General features: G+C 45.2%; 2 protein-coding genes across 2 annotated transcripts in view; one reads left to right on the plus strand and one right to left on the minus strand.

The window, feature by feature from the left end:
- Window positions 1-916: 916 nt before the first annotated feature.
- On the plus strand, window positions 917-14173 carry oc90 (otoconin 90). The gene is made up of 14 exons (XM_076097225.1): window positions 917-959; window positions 1226-1294; window positions 1879-2053; window positions 3256-3362; window positions 3745-3876; window positions 4433-4480; window positions 9170-9329; window positions 9532-9584; window positions 10019-10117; window positions 10245-10416; window positions 10756-10877; window positions 11314-11587; window positions 13135-13247; window positions 14160-14173. Exons 1-14 carry the CDS (start codon window positions 917-919, stop codon window positions 14171-14173), a joined length of 1581 nt encoding a protein of 526 aa, XP_075953340.1.
- Window positions 13646-19172, minus strand: part of efr3a (EFR3 homolog A (S. cerevisiae)) — a 75871-nt gene continuing 70344 nt past the window's right edge. Inside the window, exon 24 of the mRNA XM_076097581.1 lies at window positions 13646-19041. Coding sequence (XP_075953696.1) covers window positions 18936-19041 — 106 coding nt within the window. The 3' untranslated portion in view covers window positions 13646-18935. The remainder of the gene's footprint in view (window positions 19042-19172) is intronic.

The following is a 19172-nucleotide window of genomic DNA, read 5'->3' on the forward strand; positions in this document are numbered from 1 at the left end:
GGCTGTGCAGAGAACTAACATCAGCGTTCAAAGCGGAACAATTTCCTTCAAACGGCGCTTCAGCCAATCCTGTGAGAGGGATCCTCAGCCTCTCCCTCAGTTTCTTTCTTACTGTTTTTCTCCGTTAAAGTTTTTCTTTAGGGGAGCTTTGACTTTTCCGGTGCGAGGGTCAGAGGACAGAGGATGTTATATGTTGTACAGATTGTTAAACCCTCTAAGTCAAATATTTGAGTCGTGATATGCGGCTAAACAAATAAACTTGAATACAAAATTGAAAATATTCTTTAAAATGATTTAACGTTGGTCTAAAACATGATTTAAAAAGGTCTTTGTAATCATTGTTGTTTGTGCTGAAATGTACTGTTTGGTAAATGATGTAAAATAAACAGGAAGAGGAGGAGCTTCTGACGGCTGTGAAGCTGTTACACGTTCTGACTTCCTGTCTGTGTCTCTCAGCTCCGAGCCCATTGGTTCAGACTGAAGATGTAAACCTTTAAAAGTCACCTCATGCAGTATTTTAAAGAACTAGTCATTTCCTAAAACAGCTGGTCACTGTAGTCTTCAATCAAACAAACAGGAGGAAATGGAGCATTTGCTGCAGGACTATTTTCGGCGGCGGATTAATCCACATTGTGTGCTTCAGTGGGATTGAGTCCGAATAAACTAGTGTGTTCATGATAAGAAAACAGTCGTTCAATGATGTACTTATTTTTGTAGTTTTTGGACAAGCTGTCCAGCAAATATTTTACTATAAAACAACTACAACAAGTTGAAGCTTTGCAGTAATGAGGCTCAGAGCACCATTTGTGTCTTTCTCTGATTATAATGGCAGCTCTGAGATCTTTCCTCCCTTTGCACCTGATTGAACAGTTCATCATTAAACACCAGCCTTCTGCCTCTGAACGCAGGTACGATCATGTTCCTGATGTGGATCTTCATTCTATCTGCTGCTCCAAACGGTGAGTTCCTTTCTACGCTCCCTTAAAAACACCTTCCAGTCACACCTGGAGATTCATTTATTACATATTTCAAAACATGGACAGAAAACCTCACCAACATCATATTTAGAGTAAACGATATACTGTTAGCAGAGGAAAGTGGAACAGTGAGCTGGATATTAGCGTTGTGTAGATGAACATCAAGCAGAGACTGACTGTGTTTTGTGTAATGACACTAATGTGGTTCACTGATGTGTTCAATGTTTTAATAATGACTCATCTTTCAGCACTTTCTGCCAGCTCCATCTTCTGCCGGGACCCAGAGGCCGGCGACCAGAACACAGATCACATGACTGGTGAGGATGAAACATCAACATGACACATGAGAGATGCAGCTTCATGTCAGTCAATGAGTCCGCTCATTTAAAGCTGTTGGTTCACGGAGTTCAAAAAGATCAGCCACGCAGCATTTCTGATGATTGGTTTCACAGGAAAGCTCAGAGACGGTTCATCTTCTTTTGGCTTTTGGAGCAATTGTAGCAAATCCAAAGTACATTCCAACATAATATCTGAGTCTTCAATACATTAACATCGTTTTTTTTTGGTCAGTGTTTCGGCAGCATCTTCTCTTTCGGCTCAGACGGTAATTGTTCAGACTGACATCTTTTCCCCAACAAACGTCCAGCTGCTGCAACCCCGCCTGTTATCTTTGGGATATTTTCTGATGTTGTTGACATCGAGGTGACTCACTGCTGTGGTGTTCTGGGACACCTGTAGTCCTGATCAGCACCGTGGGTTCAGCCGGCCTCAATCATTTTCTGCCCTGCGTGCTTCTCTGGACTCCGGTTACCTGTCGACAGGATTATCTATGATTAAATCCTTCTGCCCCCCCCTCACATCCTCCGTGTTGTCTCTTCCTGTTTCCCGTCTCCTCGTGCAGATTGTCTCGGCCTGCGCTTCACTTGGCTCCACTCGCTCTTCGATAACTTCCCCTCGCTGCTGACGTTTGCTCTGAAGCTCCGCTGTGCGACGGGGCTTTGTCCACGCGACCTGGAAGACTATGGCTGCTCCTGCAGATACGTGGCCTCTGGAAACCCTGTGGATCCTCTGGACATGTGAGTAAGGCCCAATCCCCCCCCATAGAGCCTTTAAACCCTAACTGACTTCACCTGGTCGAATGTGACAGCACTTTGCTGCAACCTATCACGTCACCATGTCAACGTCATGCACACTTGTGGGTATTTATTTGATATACTTCCAGGTTTGTCAGATGATCTATTTACGTGTTTTTGTCAAATCGGCTTCAATAACAAACAGCTCATGAATAAAGCAGCTGTGTAATAATTACTCTCTTTGTACATTCCTCTGATTTCACTTGTTTTTATGTTCCATCTTTAACCTTTAATGTTTCTGTGTACATTTAATATTCACCCCCATGTTTCACATCACAACACTATGAATTGTGGGTAATTGTCGGCAAAGTCTGCAGAAATGTGGACTTACGGAGAGGGTTGAATAAAGGGCTCAACATGTCTCTCTGTCTGTGACTGAAGGATGTGACAGTGAGACAGAACTAAACCCTCACACGCTTCATGGGGAACAAGCCTCAAAGTCCGTGAGTGTGAACAGGGAGGATTTAAAGAACACTGGAGCGTCTGATTGGTTCTGATAAACCAAACCCACCATGAGATCTTTCATTCATCCAATGAGGCGAGGGAGTACACGGTTTACCGGTTGTCCCTGTGGACCAACGCCCGACCCCAACCTCCACACTCACAGACACTCGCAGATATGTTGAGCCCTTTATGAACACATGACCTAAGTCTGCTTTTTTGCAGACTTTGTCAGAGGGAATTACCCACAATTCATAGCGATGTGCCGTTAAACCCGGGGTTACCGGTGGAAGCCAGAGACGTAAGAAAAGGTAAACAGAGAGGACGTCAGTAAGTCCCTGAGGGTTCAGGGTTTAAGGCCTTAAGGGGGGACACTGGGACTGGGCCCCAGCAGTCCTCAAGGGAGGACCAGGAGTTCACAAAGTAAAGATGTGGTCCCCAGATCACCCTGAAGAAGACTTCCATGTCAAAACGTTTGCTAAATTATGAAATATTCCAGATAAATTAGAGGATTGGAAAGAACAAAAATCATATTTTCTTTTTCCTTCTTGTGAATACCGGATCGATTTAAAAGGAAACAAATGGTCACAACCGACAAGAATTCCTAGATAATGATTTAACGTTCCGACACTAAAGGTGAAGGACGTCCTTCTTTTTTCAGACCTCTAACTTTACAAGTCGTGTCTCGTTTCTTCTTTCTGCAGCTGCTGCGAGGCTCACAGGTCGTGTTATCAGAACGCTGCCCCCTGCAGGCAGGAGCTGCCTCCTCTTCCCAACAACTTCACCTGCTCAGCTGCAAACACCAGCTGTGGTGAGACTTCCACTTCAAAGGGGGCGTTATGGGAAACACGCTTATGAGCTTTCTTGTGTTTGTACAGGAAATATATCAGCTGGTGTCAGGGAGCAGCTGAGCCCGGCCCAAGAAATAGTCCGGCTCATTAACCGCCTTAAAACCACACTTTTGTTTTTTGGAACAAATTCTGTTCTATAAAAAGTGGACGTAGTCATCGCCGGGACGTCACGCATTAGTTTGTGGACGGGAGTTTTAAAGGCTTTGAGCATTTCCTTCATTTTACCTGAACTGTGTCCGAGATGTGAGACCGGTGGTGCTCGTGTCTTTAAACGTGTCTTTGTTCGTTAGATGACAGAACTGTTTAAGGACATGAATGAAAGCTCTGTTCTTGATCTCTGAGATGCTGGTGATTGGTGTCAGCAGAGTCTCTGTGGATGTGACCAGGCCGCCATCGACTGCATGACTCAGAGCTCGTACAACTCGACACTGAGAGGCCTCTCCGAGTCGTCCTGCTCCGCCTCAAACCAGACGGGTAACTACGTCACAGGAGATTCACCTGCACACCTAACACACTGCTTTCTGCGCACTTTTAACAGTGCAGGTAAAGCTAAGCTAATATTTTATATTCATGTTTTTGCTTTCAGAAAATATTAGTCCTCTGAACCCCAAAACCTGCCGGCGAGATTAGAAAGCATGTTGTCTTTAAACAGTCGCCAACACGACACCGTTCATTCTGCCAGAAGATGTAAAACACGTCATTATCCTCAGATCTTTATCTTTCCGACGGTCTTTGAACATATCAAAGGTGACAAATGCTTCTGTCAGAAAAATCAGCTAAAACAAAGCTTAAAACTTGTGATATTCCTCAAAAACATTTTATTCTACATCTCATTTACAATAACTACAGACGCTTTCTAATCATCTAACCACGACACAATCACTCGTGTCTAGATGTTCATTAAGCTGCGTCTGCGTTTGACGTCCTCGTGGAAGGATTAAAAAGGAACGAACACATTTCTGTCCACTCTTGATGGGTCAGAGACCCGACAACAGCGTGAGTCTCTCACGAGTGTGCTTCTGTGCTTCAGATGTGCTCAGCGGCACCGTGGAGACCGGCGGAGCCTTCGGAGGAGCAGGTGAGCCCGAGTGACGTCAGCACACTTCAGCTGATCGGATGAGAGTTTACAGAGGACACAACCTCCCCAAACATGCCCGCGTCAGCTCTCTCCACACGGTGCGTCAGTCGGGGCGGCGTCAGCTTTCCAGAGCTGGTCGGCCGAATGTGGGATCAAAAGGGAAGCGATTGATTGGCTGGGAGTGCAGACGGATGAGTCACACCTCTGTGGCTCTCAGCCAATTAAAAGCAGGACGACCTCTCGGGGTTAAATCCTGCAGCTTGCTGCCCACGCACCGCTGAGAGGAAAATAAATCAAGGCTTGTACAGAGTTCCTTTGATCCGTCTCTCAGTCTTACAGAACCAGGAGGTGTTTATTATAGAAGAGGACTTCAGAGGAAGAGTTGTGTAAAGTCTGCTTCACTCCCATCACACAGTTCAAGTCCACTTCCTCTGCATGAATCCGTACGTTACAGTTTGAACTTGAGATCAACTTTAATTGCTTTAACTTTAACTTGCTGATGGAAAGCAGGTGTGACGTTGGTCAGATGTTCTCCAGACAAATAACCAAAGAACTAAAGGAAGCTAAAGACCCTTTGATGAACCCTAGTGGACCAGTTACAGATCTGGAAGAAATAACAAAATGTTCCTTCAAATGAATTGTTATTGGAGGCTAGTTAGCTAAAGTACAGTCGATGCTAACAGCCGATGTTTTCAGTTACGTTTACGATCTCATATCGAGATCACACACACACACACACACACACTCACATCACACACACACACATCACATCACACACACTCACACACACTCACATCACACACACACACACACTCACATCACACACACACACACACTCACATCACACACACACACACACATCACATCACAACATACACACACACACACACACTCACATACACTCACATCACACACACACACACACACTCACATCACACACACACACATCACATCACATCACAACATACACACACACACACACACTCACATCACCCACACACATCACAACATACACACACATCACGCACGCACGCACACACACACACACACACACACACACACACACACACACACACACACACACACACACACACACACACACACACACACACACACACACACACACACACACACACACACACACTCATTCAATACTTTCTCTGATGCAGATCCAGTTCTGTTCGTCCTCGACAGAGAAACGCTGAGCGAAGCAGAATCAGAGCCGAGTGACCCGTCTCCACTGAGCGGAGACACGGAGACGACTTCACCGCCAGCGACTTCCAATCGGACTACAACTGTTCTTAGGACTACAACTCCCAGAGAGACGACGCCTGCTGGTCTGGAGGAGTCCTCTGAGGAAGGTGGTTAAACCTTAACTTTTACTTTGCTTCTTTAGATTTTTTCATATCGATTTATTTTTACATTCAACATTACAAAAGAGAAACAAACAAGAAATAACAAAATCATTGTAAAGAGTACTGTAATATATATAAAATAATAATAAAACACTAAGATGTTAATAGGACTGAAGTTACATTGTACATCTTAAATGTATCTTCATGTTTTATGGAGGATAATGGTGATATACTGTATATCTGACATTTATTGTGTTATTATTCATTTGATCTCATTTCTCTGATGCTCAGTCATCGTCACGTCATCGCTGACATCAGCAAAACCGCAAATCAGTCCGTCTGAGAAAATAAGATCATCTGAAGAAGAGGAAGACGGAGAAGAAGATGAAGATGAAGATGATGATGAAGGGGAGCAGGAAGCTCCAGATGAGCATGGTGAGTTTAAACTAAGCAAACCTTTGCAGGATCTTACAATTTCTCAATGATTCAGTTTAATTTTAGTATTCTGAGGATTGTTTTATTCACACAAAGTCTGACAGAGTTAGAGGCCTCTGTTTGGAACGAGACAGTGTTATTTATTAGAAGTACATCTCAACATGCGTTATGAAGAAGCCTCCCTCTGCGGATCAGAGCCTCAACACGTCCTCCATGTTGTCCAGATGTTCACTCACCACTCTGTCTTCATAAACACCGTTTCGTTCACGGATTCTTTCTGCTGGAGTTTTATCTGCATCGTGTGTTCGGCTGATATCAGTGACACCACTTCCTGCAGGTGTTTCACAATAAAAGACTTCCAGTGGCTCTCTTACTTTCCTGCTTAGCTTTTATTGTGAAACTTCTGCCGTTAGTGCTCAGTGTCAATAAACAGCAACATGGGAGCAGATCAGGTGAATATAGAGGAGAATAATACATGACTACTGATCAGTGCTTCTTATCAGCCTGTTTGTTTTATTGTTCTGTATTAATATCTGAGACTCAACACAAGCCTCCATGAGAGATTAGAAATGATGTAAGAACTTAAGAACAAAAGTGTTGACATGCTGGCTCACTTTGTCGACTTCAACTCATAAATGTATGAAACTCTGATTGTATGAAACTCCACAGAACACAGCAGCCTCTCAGACGGGTCGTTACATCACTTACACATTTAAATAGATTGGTGACACGATTAAACATGTTGTTTAGAGCCGTTTACAGGTCGTCCTGTTAAAACAAATGAGTCTCGTCTTCAAGTCAAGATCAGAGCGAACATACGAGACTCCTACAGTACGGCGGATCCCTGTGATCAAGATCAATGTTTAATAACTTCCTACTCAACAAACCCAATTAAAAGACCAGAAGCAACAATGCTCTGCAGATGATCACCTCACTGTTACCTCGTGTGCAGCGCAGATATGAACACTCGCTGTAGATTTCATCAACTAACATCAGCAGAGCTTCAGTTTCTGTTTTCAGTAAAAAGAAAATCAACAAACTTGTTCTTCAAGTGAAAGAAGAGATTCAGACGAGAGGTTTATAAGTGACTTCATTTAGATTTATGTCTCACACACACACACACACACACACACACACACACACACACACACACACACACACACACACACACACACACACACATTAGATGAAAGTGTCGCGTCCCTGCTGTGAAGTAAAGAACATGTAACTGTTTAAAGTGCTTATTTTCCTCTCAATGTAATTACACAGCGAGGCTCTGAGAGGAGAGGAGGCCTGAGGGCGCAGACACATACAAGCATTGTTCTGTAACGTCTGATTTAATCAAGTGGAATGTCTTCATGTCTTATTGTCTTATTGTCTTCATGTCTTCATGTCTTCATGTCTGAGTTTCTGACGGTCGTTGTGTTCTGAGGTGTAACCTTTACATCTACACCTTCAGCTTCAGAGGAGGGAGGAGAGAGGGAGGAGAGGGAAGAGAGGGAGGGGAGGGAGGAGAGGGAGGGGAGGGAGGAGAGGGAGGAGAGAGGGAGGAGAGAGAAGAGAGGGAGGAGAGGGAAGAGAGGGAGGGAGGGGAGGGAGGAGAGGGAGGAGAGGGGGAGGAGAGAGAAGAGAGGGAGGAGAGGGAAGAGAGGGAGGGAGGGGAGGGAGGAGAGGGAGGAGAGGGGGAGGAGAGAGAAGAGAGGGAGGAGAGGGAAGAGAGGGAGGGGAGGGAGGAGAGGGAGGGGAGGGAGGAGAGAGAGGAGAGGGAGGAGAGAGAGAAGAGGGGGAAGAGAGGGAGGGGAGGGAGGAGAGGGAGGGGAGGGGGGAGAGAGAGGAGAGGGAGGAGAGAGAAGAGAGGGAAGAGAGGGAGGAGAGGGAGGGGAGGGAGGAGAGGGAGGAGAGGGAGGAGAGAGAAGAGAGGGAGGGGAGGGAGGAGAGGGAGGGGAGAGGAGAGAGGGAGGAGAGGGAGGAGAGAGGGAGGAGAGAGGAGAGGGAGGAGAGGGAGGAGAGAGAGGAGAGGGAAGAGAGGGAGGGGAGGGAGGAGAGGGAGGGGAGGGAGGAGAGAGGGAGGAGAGAGAAGAGAGGGAGGGGAGGGAGGAGAGAGGGAGGAGAGGGAAGAGAGGGAGGAGAGCGAGGCGTCGGTGAGGACCACACAGTAGGGCTACTGAAGGGCCGCTGGTTAGTTCTCCTGTGACAGCTTCGTATCGTCTGGTATAAAGTCTGTTTCTCAGGAACAGTGTGTCTCTAACGCTCATCTACTCATGCAGAGAGTTCAGCTTCTATCTCTCTGTGCAGCTCACTGAGATGTTTCCCTCTGAGATCTCTGCATCCTCCTCGGTACAATAGAGCAGAACGGAAGTTAGATTGTTGCTCAAAACAAAAGGTTTTTAAAATAAATCTGCAGCAACATGTTCAGATGTTCACTGTGGATAATCCCCACAACACACTGGAATAGTGCCGTGAAGCTGTGGATGATCTGGAGGAACAGGACTCTGATTCTCAAAAGACAAATCTGTTTTTCACGATGTGAGAACCAGAAACATCATGTCCTTCACCTCCGTTGTGTCAGAGTGGACGCAAAGAAACCCCAAAAAACTGTACCAAGAGATGCGTGTAGAGGTTAGTGAAGAACTGACTTACATTTAGCAAAGAGATCTGTTTGGGAAGGATTCCACTAGAGGGCGCACCGGAGACCTCGACTTCTGTTCCTCTCAACTTTATTTAGATTTAATTTGAACCTCATTGAAAAACAATTCATTTGGCTCAACATTAACCTCTTGAGCCAGAAGTCACATTTCCATCCAAATAAAGCAGAAATGTTCAGAAAATTCAAATGAATGTCCGTCCACGATATTTAATAACCAGTGATCTTCAATAATCTCTGACCTTCCTGCTTCAGGACAGGAAGCTCAACAGTCCACATCCTCCCCGTGGACGTCAACGAGAAGCGTCTCTCAGGAGACACCGAGGTCAGAGGTCAACGCCTCCCCCCGCACCACAGCGGTGACCTCGCTCACGGCGACGGCCGAGGTCGGATCTGAAGAGGAGCCGCACGGAAAGTCTGAAACGGCAGAGGAAGCTCCTCGTGAGGAGGAAGAGGAGGAGGAGGAAGAGGAAGAGGAAGAGGAAGAAGAGGAGGAGGAGGAGGAGGAGGAGCTGGCAGACAGTTCGCAGGAGAAAGACGCAGATGGTTCGCAGTTTAAACATACAAACAAATACACGCTGTGTGTCTTTCTCACCTCTTTTCTTCTAATCCTCCAGGACGCCGTCGGGTCTCTTCCCCCGTTCGGCGTCTTCGCTCTTCGCTTCGTCAGGTTCAGTGAAATCTAATGAAATGAATAAATGAAGCCGGTTTCTCTCACGGGTTCAATAAAGTCAATGACGCAGACGTTAGAGGAAGTGATCTAATGACAGAAGAGTGATCAGCACATAATGGACGTTAACAGTGAACGCACATCTTCCCACCAGAGACGAGTAAACTGGATGTTTAGTTAAAAATTTTATTTGTTAAAAATAAATATTTAGTCGTGTAGAAAAAGCATTGATAAGTATTGATAAGAGTAGCTCCTTGTACTAAAATCCTAAAGATACCTGAAGGCCACCGTAGTTCTCCAACCCGCTTTGAAAGGGGGGGGGGGGGGGGGTTGCAATCTGCCACAAACCACTAGATGGCACTAAAGCCAACACGCTGCTCCTTTAACCCGATGTTAACCGGATCTCTGTGAACGTCTCGTCTGTCCGTTGGCAGACTGGGGAGCGGCTCAGAAGAGGACGGTGCCGTTCTTCGCCTGGTCGCTGCTGGAGTCTGTCGGGTTGAGCGACATACAAGTTCATCCAGACAGCAAAGGTCAGACACTAACTCCATCTATTTGCCCTTCGATTATTTAGCTTTAAGCACATTTTGAAGGCGTCTGAATCCCGTTTTGCGTCTCTTGAGGAGTTTGAATGTGTAAAACCTGCGTTTCCTCCAAAAGAGTGCAGTCGCTCCTTCACCCTGTACGGCAGCGATGGGCGAGCCCGGCGGGAGATGCCGGCTCTGGGGGAGATGCTCCACTGCCTGACGGGTCGATGCCCGCACGAGTACGAGATGTACGGCTGCTACTGCGGACAGGAGGGCGGGGGTCGACCCCAGGACCAGCTGGACAGGTCAGCAGGAGTGATGACGCGTTACAGCCGAGGGAGAGAGGTGCAGGGTAGAGTTTGGTATGAAAAGGGAAAGAAGGGTTTGATGGATGAGGTCTAAGACACACAAACACATATCCATCAAGGTCTGACAAACATGTTTTCATGCTTTTCACTTTCACATAAAACATTTACAAAGTTGTTCTTTCACTGACAGAGAGTCTCATTTAATATATAAAAGTATTCTTTGAGGGAGCTGCTGGATTCATGGAGCACCGATGAATGTTCCTCCTCTGTGTGCCTCTAACGTTGAGCTGGTTTGTGCACACTGTGAGGCTGACGAGGAACCCTGCTCTCCATCAGGTGCTGCTTCTTCCACCAGTGCTGCCTGAAGCAGATCAGCTCCATGGGCTGCCGCTCGGAGAGGAAGCTCAGCGCTCACGTGTCCTGTGAGAGCGGGAAACCACGGTGTGAGTACACGCGAGGTCAGCTGGCAACACGGGGACGCTGATGTTTGTTACACCGCAGGTGTACACTGCAGCTGCTGAAGACGATGTGGGAAAGCTTTGAGTTACAGTTCCTCTTACGTCAGCAGGAGGTCCAGGTTTATAGTGAATGTATGACTTTATAATCTCAGAGAAAATGTAATATTATTTATAGTTTCTTCTCTTAAATGTGTAGTTTTGTTGGTCAATGTATGACTTTTATCTCAGAAACTTATTATTTATAGTTTTTCTCGTAAATGTACGACTTTATAATCTCTTTTCGTTAATATGGTGTCATAATATAATAACGTGCCGTCGTAATAACATGGCGTCATAATAACATGGCGTCATAATAACATGGCGTTATAATAACGTGCCGTAGTACTAACCCGATAAACCAGACTACTGATCTAATCCTTAACCCCTGGTTCACCAGGTCAGGGCGTCACCGTGTGCGATAAGCTGCAGTGTGTGTGTGACAAAGCCACCGCGGAGTGTTTGGCAGCGTCCCACTTCAACCACAGCCTGCAGCAGCAGCAGTGCCGCGGCCCCGCCCCCCCCTGCCGCCGGGCCAGCCGGCCCCCCAAACCACAGCTTTCCCCTCAGTCCAGCGAGGAGAGCGAGGAGGCGCAGGGAGGAAGCTCTGACGTGAACGTGGGGGAGGAGCAGACGCACACTAACACACCTCCTCCTCTCCACGTGCACGACAGGTGAGAGGAGACGTTAAATCACAGTCAGTTTACTCCGTTATACGATAATAATACACGTCATGTGATCCCACAGACCCTCTATAGTGCAGCAGATTAAGTCAATATTCCATTACAATCGTTCACTTGGTGATACAAGCACCACATTTGGCATGAATAATAGGAACTACTCTTTCAGAAAAGCCCGGTATCCACCTGAAAATCCAAGATTTTTTAAGATGGCCGTCGCCGAAAATGTGAATAGGTGTAGAAATTGAATGGCTGGACATATTTTAATAATCTAGACATCAAAATGTATGTATTTTGACACAAGAAATTCAATGGTGCCAATACAAATTCAATATGGTTGCAATTTTTCAAAATGGCGGCCATTTGTTACTCAAAATTCACACTTTGTCGTTCTTTGATCAGAGATTAGGTTTCAGCTGGATGAAGTAGTAGTCCAAGTTCCAAGTTATCTTTTTGATCCAAATTAAAATGTTTTGATTGATCTATATGAGGTGACATTCTGTTAATAAAAGAGTGATGTCAAAGCACAACCAGGGCACACTGGTGACATCATTGCTGTGAGACTCAGCATGGGGTTCAGTGTCGGCTAATTAGTGTACTTGCTGTAGTTGTAGTCTACTAACTGTAGTGCTAACTGTAGTTCTAGTTGAGATCTAATTAGCCCTGTATATCTGTAAATCGGATATATTGGCATTTGCTGGCGGCCATCTTGGAAAATGGCGGCCATATTGTTTTTCCATCGTGGATACCGGGCTTTTTTGAAAATATAGGTCTTGAAGATAATTTGTGCCAAATTTGTTGCTTGTTTCACTAATCTGCCGATTGTTTCACTATCATCTTTAACTTCACTGGACAATGATCAGGCTGAAGTTCTCTCAGGTTCTTTCTTTTTAGTGACTTTAAGAAACAGCAAATGTTTGAGGACGGTCGGGAAAATAAAGAGTTTTGTGTTGTGGATAAAACATGTTTTTTACTTCAGTCCTTCTGGTTTAACATCAGTTAGAATGAAACACGGCTAATGAATGAAGCAGTGAAGCTGCCTCCTCTTCATCGATTAGACGACTGATCATTCAGGTTTTAGTCGCTGAGTTCTCTAGTCGTGCTGCTTTCTTTATGCTGCAGGACTTAGTTACTGTAATCCTCTGATTATAGATCAAAGTACAACCAACTCATTAACACATCACTACATAATAGATTATTATGATATTCTGCATAAGGAGTACTTTTTACATGTATATTTTTGTACTTTTAATCTTTATTTTGAATGTGAGACTGTTCGTATCCGAGTACTTCCTCCACCTGATTGAATGAACTCGGTTCTATTTCTGTCTTCAATCCACTGAAAGAGTTCAGAACCTCAACGCTGTGATTAGTTGTGAAACTCTTCCGTGTTTTTTAACTCAGTTCCTTTAAGTTTGTTTTAAATAAAAGAAAATATTAAAATATAAAACATCAAATATTTCTCAGTTTTAGAAGCTTTTTACACATTTTGACAGAATTGAAGTTCAGTTCAACATAAAAACACAAACGTCTGTCTGCAGTGATGAAAGCTCCGACCTGAAGGACCACCAGAACCCAAAGGATCCTCCAGCTGGATCGTCTGGCAGCTCCACACCTCCTCCTCCTCCTCATCTTCCTCCTCCTCCTCCCTCCAGTGAGGAGGGCAGAGATCCACCGACACACAGCGGGGTTCAAACCCACAACCACAGGCCGAGTGCAGAGAGACCAGCAGAGAGACCGGGAGGGAGCGGGGTGAAAGAGGAGGAGGGAGGAGGAGGAGAGGAGGAAGAGGAGGGAGGAGGAGAAGAAGAGGAAGAGGAAGAAGAAGAGGGAAACTAGAAGCGAATGTATTACTTTTCAAAGGCAGCTTTTATTATCAGATCATTTTGTTCCCGATGAATAAAGTTGTAATTTAAAATAAATTACTTTAAAAAGAATGAAATGTTTACTTTGATTTCTTCTTCAAAGGAACAAAAAGCAAATGTATTAAAATGAACATAAATAAAACACTCGTCTGTTTTCCTTTGAAAGAAGTAAAGAAGACGTCACAGCTCAGTTGATAGAAACATTTTATTAGATTCTGGAACATCGATCTCCACCAACACTTTACTGTGAAACAGAATCTGATGAAGCGCTGAGGTTCTGCTGAACAGCTGATCTCACTGCTGCTGGTTCCACGTTTATGTCTTCAGAGTTCATCCAGACGACTCATGAAGGATTCGAGGTGAACTTAAGGACTGAACACGTCAACACTGAACATTATTTGTCGGTTAATCGATAATAGTTTTTTGAGGATTTGCTGATTTTGTAATGAATGATGACACACGATGAAATGAAGCGAGTGATTCAAACACGTCGAGGGAAGCGGAGGTCAGACTGATGCTTGCAGCAGAACCTCGGCGCTGTCTAGTGGTTAAAGTCCTCGCTGAGCTTCAGCGGTGCGTCGCTGTGAAGGCTGAACAGACGACGTGAGTCTCTACAACCGGCACACAAATACAAACATTTACATCAAACATGAGAAAACATCTTCAGAAGCTCTTCTGTTCTTCTCTTCATTTTTATCCAGAACTCAGCCGGTGAACTGAAGAAAGTCCGTCATCCTGAGGTCAGCAGGTCAGCAGGGAGAGGGTCTGATCTCTGCTCATTAAGACTTGATGCTGACTCTGGTCACCGCTCAGGAGGACTTTCCTCACGTTCACATGACGTCATTCTAACAACGTTCCACAGACTGAACATCGGGGAGAGAAGAGCTCTGAAGATGTGGGTACCACACGCTCATCATTGTTGCTATAGTACCAGGTACACAGAGGTCAAAGTGCAAACATCATATTTCATTCTGACGCTCATTAACAGCATTTCATCTGAATACATCTGCTGCCACTCAAACGACTGATGGAGATAAATCTATGAAGTTAAGCTCATCACAAGTCACAGCGATGATGATTCAGATGATTGAGTTCTGTTTAAACTTCTGACTCCTGACAGGAAGTTGCAGTTTCAGGTCCAGATTCACTGGATCAGAGACGTCTGAAGGATTTTATTCCTAAAACCGAAGCTGCAACTTCCTGAAGAAAGAACTCAATGATTCATTCACTTCATCTGTGCAAAAATAACTATGATATAATAATTCATCTCTCAGCACATTTTAATGACATAATGGATTCTATAGTAAAACAATAATCAAGTAACATTTTGATAAACGGGAGCATTTCTCCCGTATTGAGAAGAACTGCACGACCCCATTGAAACCCTGAACCGACTTCATAGTAAACAACAACAGTGTGAAAGTGAAAATAAATCAGCGTCCGTCTTGGTCTCAATAAACGAGATCGACGAGCGTCCTCCTAATCTCTACCAGGCAACAATGTATCCACACATGATGCATAACATGTACAAAAATATATGATTTACTGCTATAATGACACGTTCATAAAGGAAGTGATCATGTCCTCCAGGCTGTAGATCAGCGACGTGTTCACATCACTTTCAAGATAAATTCTGATTTTGTGAAAAAGATTCTGACTGTTGAGATATCATGCAGTTCGTTCACATGATGCATGTTTCTAAGTACAGCTATGATATGAGATCAGAAGAGTTTGCATGTAAAGCTCAGACGTTTACGCAGCGTCGATATGAACAGAAGACAGACCGCGTTCAGTGGATATATCGTTTCATACAGAGGGAAACGTCAACGCATCTTTATTTCTGTGAGGCTCAGAGTTCTGCCCTTTGTTCAAACATCTGCAGCTGTTAGCATGTTTAGCTGTTAGCATGTCTAGCAGCGAGCTAAACCTCACATTCAGAACAGAAGAAGACTAAGACTCCACTTAAACCTGCAATTAAGCTCCGATCTGGATGACTGTCTGATCACAGTCACAGCTGCCAACACACACGGTGCGTCTCAGGTGAAGCGTTATGGGACAGGATTGAGTTGGAGGTCATGTCGTTATTCTGTAATCTTCACCACTAAACGGACCGAACTGGATTTGAGATTTAGGTTTAGAGGCTGAAACATGTTCTTCGGGCTGCACGCTGATGAAAGTGATCCGTTTTATTACACACCCGTACCAATCAACCAATCAGCTCGCGTGACGCGCACCTTTGATGCATCGTTGAGACTTAGAGGCGGTAGTTACCCAGAACACCCTCCTCGTCATGGGTTTGCAGAGACATAGCTGAAAAGACTAAATGTCTTGTCCATGACTTCTGTTAAAGTCCATCTGCTGAAAACTCCAGAAAAGCTACTAAATGAATCTTGTGATTTGTTGCTAGCTGGGCTAACGTTACTTATACTCTAAGAGGACAGCACCAATGCTAACCTCTGCTAACCAATGCTAACCTCTGCTAACCTCTGCTAACCTCTGCTAACCCTACTGATCACAGGACCCTCAGACCCAAAGCGATGCAAGTGAACGGGCTCCACTCATCCTCCCCTTGAACTGTACGGACGTTATTCACAGCTGCTGAGACTCACCGTCTGCTGCATCGACGTGCATCCTTTACTGATCCAGGTCCAGCCGTCCTACGGTCACACAACGTGTGACTCAAAGCCAGGACAGAAAACAGCTTCTGATGAAGACCAGTTACCAGCCAGATGTATCGGCGCTCACGTTGGTGATTTCAAAGAACACTCGGCCGACCTCTCTCGTTCGGGAACACAAACCTGCGCTCGACAACCTTTGACGTACAAAAACCATCTGAAAACCATCTGAACCACAAACATCCCTTCTTCCTCCTCTCTTTCATCCACTTTTCCATCTTATTTCACCATCGTTCACCATCTGATTCTGCACAAACAAACCAATCATCTGGGAGTGAGACGAGAACCACCGGCCTTCAGCCTGAACCAGCTGCTCAGACCCAACGATGGCAGCAGGCGTCTGCGGGGATTTCCTTCCATCACTGAGCTGTGATCAGAGGAAACACTGATAACCATCTGTTATCACAGATCACAGCTGCAGCTCTGCAGCAGATATGAAAACCCATCTACCCAGGAGAAGCGCCTCCTCTGACCCCATTCTGAGAAGCAAAGATGATTCAATCCTCCAAATGTCCCCGTCTGGTGTCCGAGTGTCTGAAGGCGGATTTGGGGGGGGGGGGGGGGGGGCGGTTAACTTTGATGAGCTGCTGCTGGTCTCTTATTTTACTATGAACCTCCCCCACAGAGCCGCTCGCCGCCTCTGATAACATTCAGTAGTTTTAGATTTTGAAGTCATGGAAGCGGAACGAGGTCAGTTAGTCTGTTTAGAAGCTGAGAGGAGCTGAAAGATGCAGGTGGAAATGGAGACGCATCATGGTGGACGCACCGACTGTTCAAAGTCAGCGTGCAAAATCTAACTCCACATAAATACAGATATATATTTAATGCTGCTGGTAGAGTTCTGCAGCCAAACAGCTACATTATCATCACATTCAATATAAGCGCTTAAATACTCGATTTTAACACATAAGCTGCTTTCTTCATATACTTGGCTGACTCTATGTGTATATGGGAGATTTAAAGGTGTATCCACCAGGGGGCAGATCAGGCCTCTGGGGTGTGGCGTAGCGCCCCCCGGTGGTCATCTCAGCTGTTTGTAGACATAATCAACCAATCAGAGGTTAGTTTGTGGGTTAAGCACGTTATCTTCCATCCATTAAAGTAGTGATGGAGAAACAGCAACAAGTGCAACTGAGACACTGTTTGTTGTTGTTGTGGATTTATACATTTCTATACTTCCTTCATTGTCGTTAAAAAACACAAATACAAATTCTATCTTGAGGAAAGAGAGAGAGACGTCCCCGCTGTGAAAGACATCAGCTACAGATATCAGTCTGATTATGGAGCTGGAATATCTTCCTTATGTTAATAAGTGCCGTAATACGTTGAGACAAAAGTGCAGGAACTAATTCCAGATACATGAATCCGACATGAACGTATTTCTAACGCACATTAGATTATTAACCCTCGATGGAACTCTTCAGTATATTGCAGTTTAAGTTTATTTTCAAGACGTTGGAAGTCAAATATTCTATCCAATGCAAGAACGTCTGTCTGGAAACAAACTACATTTATTTACACTGAAAAACATCAGGCTGGTGATGAACATTATCTACAAGATCCTGACAATATATCTGCGATCTCTCCCCGTTAGCTGACTGAAGAACTTCTGACAACGCGGCTGCTAACCCGACACTCCTGACGTCTCTCAGCAGGACGTCCAGCAGCTCAGAGACCACGTGAGCTTTGAGCTCGTTGGGACTTAAAACCAACAGACGAGAGCAAGAAATGGAAAACATTGAAGATGCTGGTGAACAGAACCCGACCATGAACCAAGCGTACGGTAACGTTCCCGAAGGTTTCACACAGTCCAGTCTGGATATTTGACTTTTACAGTTTCTCTGGAACGCAACATTCTGGATCAGAACCAGCGACCGTGAGCGAGACTTTTCTACTGAAACAAGCGTTGAGAAGGAAAACTCACAGCCACGTGTTGCTTTCAGCTCATTTACACACACACACACACACACACACACACACACACACACACACACACACACACACACACACACACACACACACACACACACACACACACACACACACACACACACACACACACACACACACACACACACACACACACACACACACACACACACACACACACACACACGTTGGACCGGCCGTGAAGCAGTGAGCCCTAAATCTCTCTTCTACCACCTGTGAAGTTATGCTCCTCTCTCTAATATATTGTACATTTCTACATATTTGTGACACCGACACCTACTGAAAATAAGAGCAGACGCTTGTTAAGAAGAAGAAGAAGAAGAAGAAGCATCGCAACTTAAGACCAGACGCAACGTTTAGGCCTAGAACTGGTTTTACTTGCGGCGTATGTACAAGGTGTGAAGCTTTAGCTGCACCAGCGGCATGCTGGGTAGCAGCATGAGATTGGACTGGAGTTAGAGTGGAAGCGCTTCACTTCTCTTTGTTCTTGCCGACTCGTGGGTTTAGTATAGTTCCAGGGGTTTGAGTCGGGAAATAAAGTGCAGCAAATCAGTTGCCGTAGAGCCGGAGGGGCTGAAGCTCCACTAACGAGAAGACGAGTATTTTAAGAAGAGGAAAGGAGAAGTCGTGTAGAGCAGTGGATTACATGTTGGGGAGTTAGAACTAGCGTTTTCAGCCTGTGGCCGAGGTTCTACGTGAGATTAAGGAAGTTACATTTTATCATATCAAATCTCAGATGTCTGTTTTGCTGTGTGACTCCTCTGTGCTGGTCTGAGTCGAGGACACAGAGTGTGAGTGAGTGGTTATCTTCTGATCATTGTTTGAAGTCCAGCTGTTGTGGTGGAGGTGTGATCAGTACACACACAGGTCTGGGAACTTCATCTCGTAGACGGGGACGGACTGGTGCTGAGTGTGACCTGATGAGATGGAGACCACTCCGGACGGGCTGGGTGGAGGCCTGGGGGGGGGGGGGGGGGGCAAGATGTTAATTAAGGGTTTCCATATGAACCGATGGATGCTGACTTTACTACAGTCAGATCTGATGTTGTTTACTTTGTTCCCTAAACACGTTTAGTTTTATCCTTTTGA

The sequence above is a fragment of the Anarhichas minor genome, unplaced genomic scaffold (assembly GCF_050575085.1).
Source record: "Anarhichas minor isolate MPS153535 unplaced genomic scaffold, ASM5057508v1 ptg000024l, whole genome shotgun sequence".
Lineage (NCBI taxonomy): Eukaryota > Metazoa > Chordata > Actinopteri > Perciformes > Anarhichadidae > Anarhichas > Anarhichas minor.